This window comes from Echinops telfairi, unplaced genomic scaffold (genome assembly GCF_000313985.2).
Source record: "Echinops telfairi isolate 266 unplaced genomic scaffold, ASM31398v2 ScPeMD7_7416;HRSCAF=8454, whole genome shotgun sequence".
Taxonomy (NCBI): domain Eukaryota; kingdom Metazoa; phylum Chordata; class Mammalia; order Afrosoricida; family Tenrecidae; genus Echinops; species Echinops telfairi.
The window spans coordinates 3,187,962-3,190,489 of NW_022111316.1; the positions used below are offsets into that span (position 1 = coordinate 3,187,962).

General features: G+C 49.4%; 1 protein-coding gene across 1 annotated transcript in view; it reads right to left on the minus strand.

The window, feature by feature from the left end:
* Window positions 1-2,528, minus strand: part of DTX4 (deltex E3 ubiquitin ligase 4) — a 41,793-nt gene that overhangs the window by 13,460 nt on the left and 25,805 nt on the right. Inside the window, exon 5 of the mRNA XM_004714997.2 lies at window positions 2,448-2,525. Within this exon, the coding sequence (XP_004715054.1) occupies window positions 2,448-2,525 (78 nt within the window). The remainder of the gene's footprint in view (window positions 1-2,447; window positions 2,526-2,528) is intronic.

The window sequence follows — 2,528 nt, forward strand, 5'->3', positions numbered from 1 at the left end:
AGAACAAGAAGGAGTGTCCTGAGTACTGTTTTGATAGTCCCAGGGAAGTACATGTCCAGGGTTTCTTGCTTATTCTGGACCCAAAGAACCCAGAACAAGCTCTTAGAATGCAGGTTCCAATGGACCTTTGTAGCCGAGCACCGGACGGTGAGCACCAGAGCCAGAGTTGCATCATCTATCAGTTACAGGCAACTACGACGTACGAGTCTCTCTGGGAGACTGAGAAAGATCCCTTGGTCCATCCTTTGGAAATGAAAGATGAAGGGGAAAATCACAGCCAGCATGCCAAGGTGACATCGGTCTGAATGATAATGAAATCATACCCCCGAGAACTCAGGACCGGGAGGTATTTCATTCTGTTGTGGATGGGTCTCTATGAGTTGGAATTGATTCGACAGCACCTAACAAAGATAAAATGCAAAACCAAACCGACAGCTGATTCCAACTCACAGTGAACTCCATAGGGTTCAGAGACTGTCAGTCTTTATGGAAACAGTCTCATCTTACTCCCATGGAGCAGCGAGTGGGCTGGAACTTCCAGCCTTGCAGTTAGCATCCCAACACCTTACCCCCAGTGTCAGCAAGGCCACTAAGGACGCCCTCGGAAGTAGGTAATAGTTCATTTTCATTTCCCTGAGGAAACATGAGATCACAGGGAAAGCCAGGATTCAAGCGTGGGTCTGCTACCTCTGTTGCCTTGGACATGTCCCCACAATGTACAGAAGAGAAGGACGAGCCGGCTTGGAAATCCAGTTTTGGAATTGGTTAGAAATGTGAAGCTGTCAGGGGAATCGCAGACTGTGGAGGACCAAGCTGGACCCGGAGAAGCGAGTGGGATTTCAACTCACGGAAATAAGAATGTGAAGGGTATGCTGGCACTGGAAAGAGCTAAGCACAGTCAACATCCGAGAAGAAGCTCTGACGTTGTACGGAGAAAATGATCCCTGAGAAGATGGGAAGGTTAATTTGAGGTGATAACCCGGCTAGCCTGTGGTTCCAGGGTGGCCACTAGTCAAGTTGTTATCATGGAGAAGTAGCAAGTGACACATCAGTTAACGTTGGGTTGAGCAGTTATCTTTTCATAATGGTTTCTACAGCAATGGGATATACCAAATTTTATATAAATAACACACACACACACACCATACGCATTTCCACAAACCACCAACTGGGGGGCTAGCTTCCCATGCACACACAATAAGTGCGGTCTAGATGTGTACTTGTTGTTCCTGGGAATGCTTTCTAGGTGGGACAAGGTGGTGATGATCTTCCATCACGTGACATAATCTATCATTGCATTGTAGGGTGGATCCTAAACCTAATCACTTCTGAATTGGGAAAGACACAGATCCAGAAGGAGGAAGGTAGGGGGCATGTGGAGATTGTCTGCCAAGAATCCCTGACAGACACCGGAAGGAACAGACCCAGCGGAGACTCTGCTTTGGAGCGCCAGCCTCCAGAGCTGTGAGGTGACAGAGGCCCACTCTGTGACAGCAGACCAAGGGAACTAAGACAGGCAGCTGCCACATTCCCGGAAACCAGTCTCAACAGGGTATTGCCCCCGATGACGGTGAGTCCATGAAGAAGACACGCATCCCAGCCGCCTGCCCGCTTCTCCAACAGCTGGATCCCCAGGAGGATCCCCAGGTATGCTTTGGCAATAGATTCTGACATAGTTTGAGGGTCAATCCAGGGCCTTGGGAAATGGTTGAAAAAAGAAGAATCATCCTTGAAAGTCAGTTGGCTGTAGGCAGCCCTAGAGATGGAAGGAGGGTGACTGGGAAATCCATTTCCGCTGGTAGCCATGCTGGAACGTGGACCATGGGCCTGGTGCTGGATACACACTCATTAATGGGGCCCACTTGGTCCAGAGGGCACCAGGACAATGGGCTGAAGTCCATACCCCTCCGATCACTCGCCCCCAAAGTGGTGCTTGAGGAAGTCGAATAGCTGGTCCAGAACAGTGGTTCTCAACCTTCCTAATGCCGTGACCCTTTCATACAGTTCCTCATGTGGTGGTGACCGCCTCCCCACCCCAACCATAATATTCGTTGCTACTTCATCACTGTCATTTTGCTACTGTGATGAATCATCATGTAAATAAATATCTGATATGCAGGCTGTAGTTCCATTGTTACAAATTGAACATAATTAAAGCCTAGCGATTCATCACAAAACAATATTGTGAACTATTTACGTGTTTTCCGATGGTCTTAGGTGACCCCTTTGAAAGCGCTGTTCCACCCCCAAAGGGGTTACGACCCACAGGTTGAGAACCGCTGGTCCGGAGAGATGATTAAGACAGGTGTTGTCAGCAGTACAGTTTCACTAAGCATTCCTCCTGCTGACAAGTCAAGGTCATCACTCCTGGTGCCTGGGGAAAGTGCCTCTCAGACTCCTCAAATGACCCAGACGCTCCCCCTCAGGGCCCAGCGGCTGGCACTGACCTTGTTCCCATTGTTGTACATGGCGACCAGGCAGTAGATGTGGTAGACGTGGCCGCAGCGGGACAGCTTACCCACTAGGTC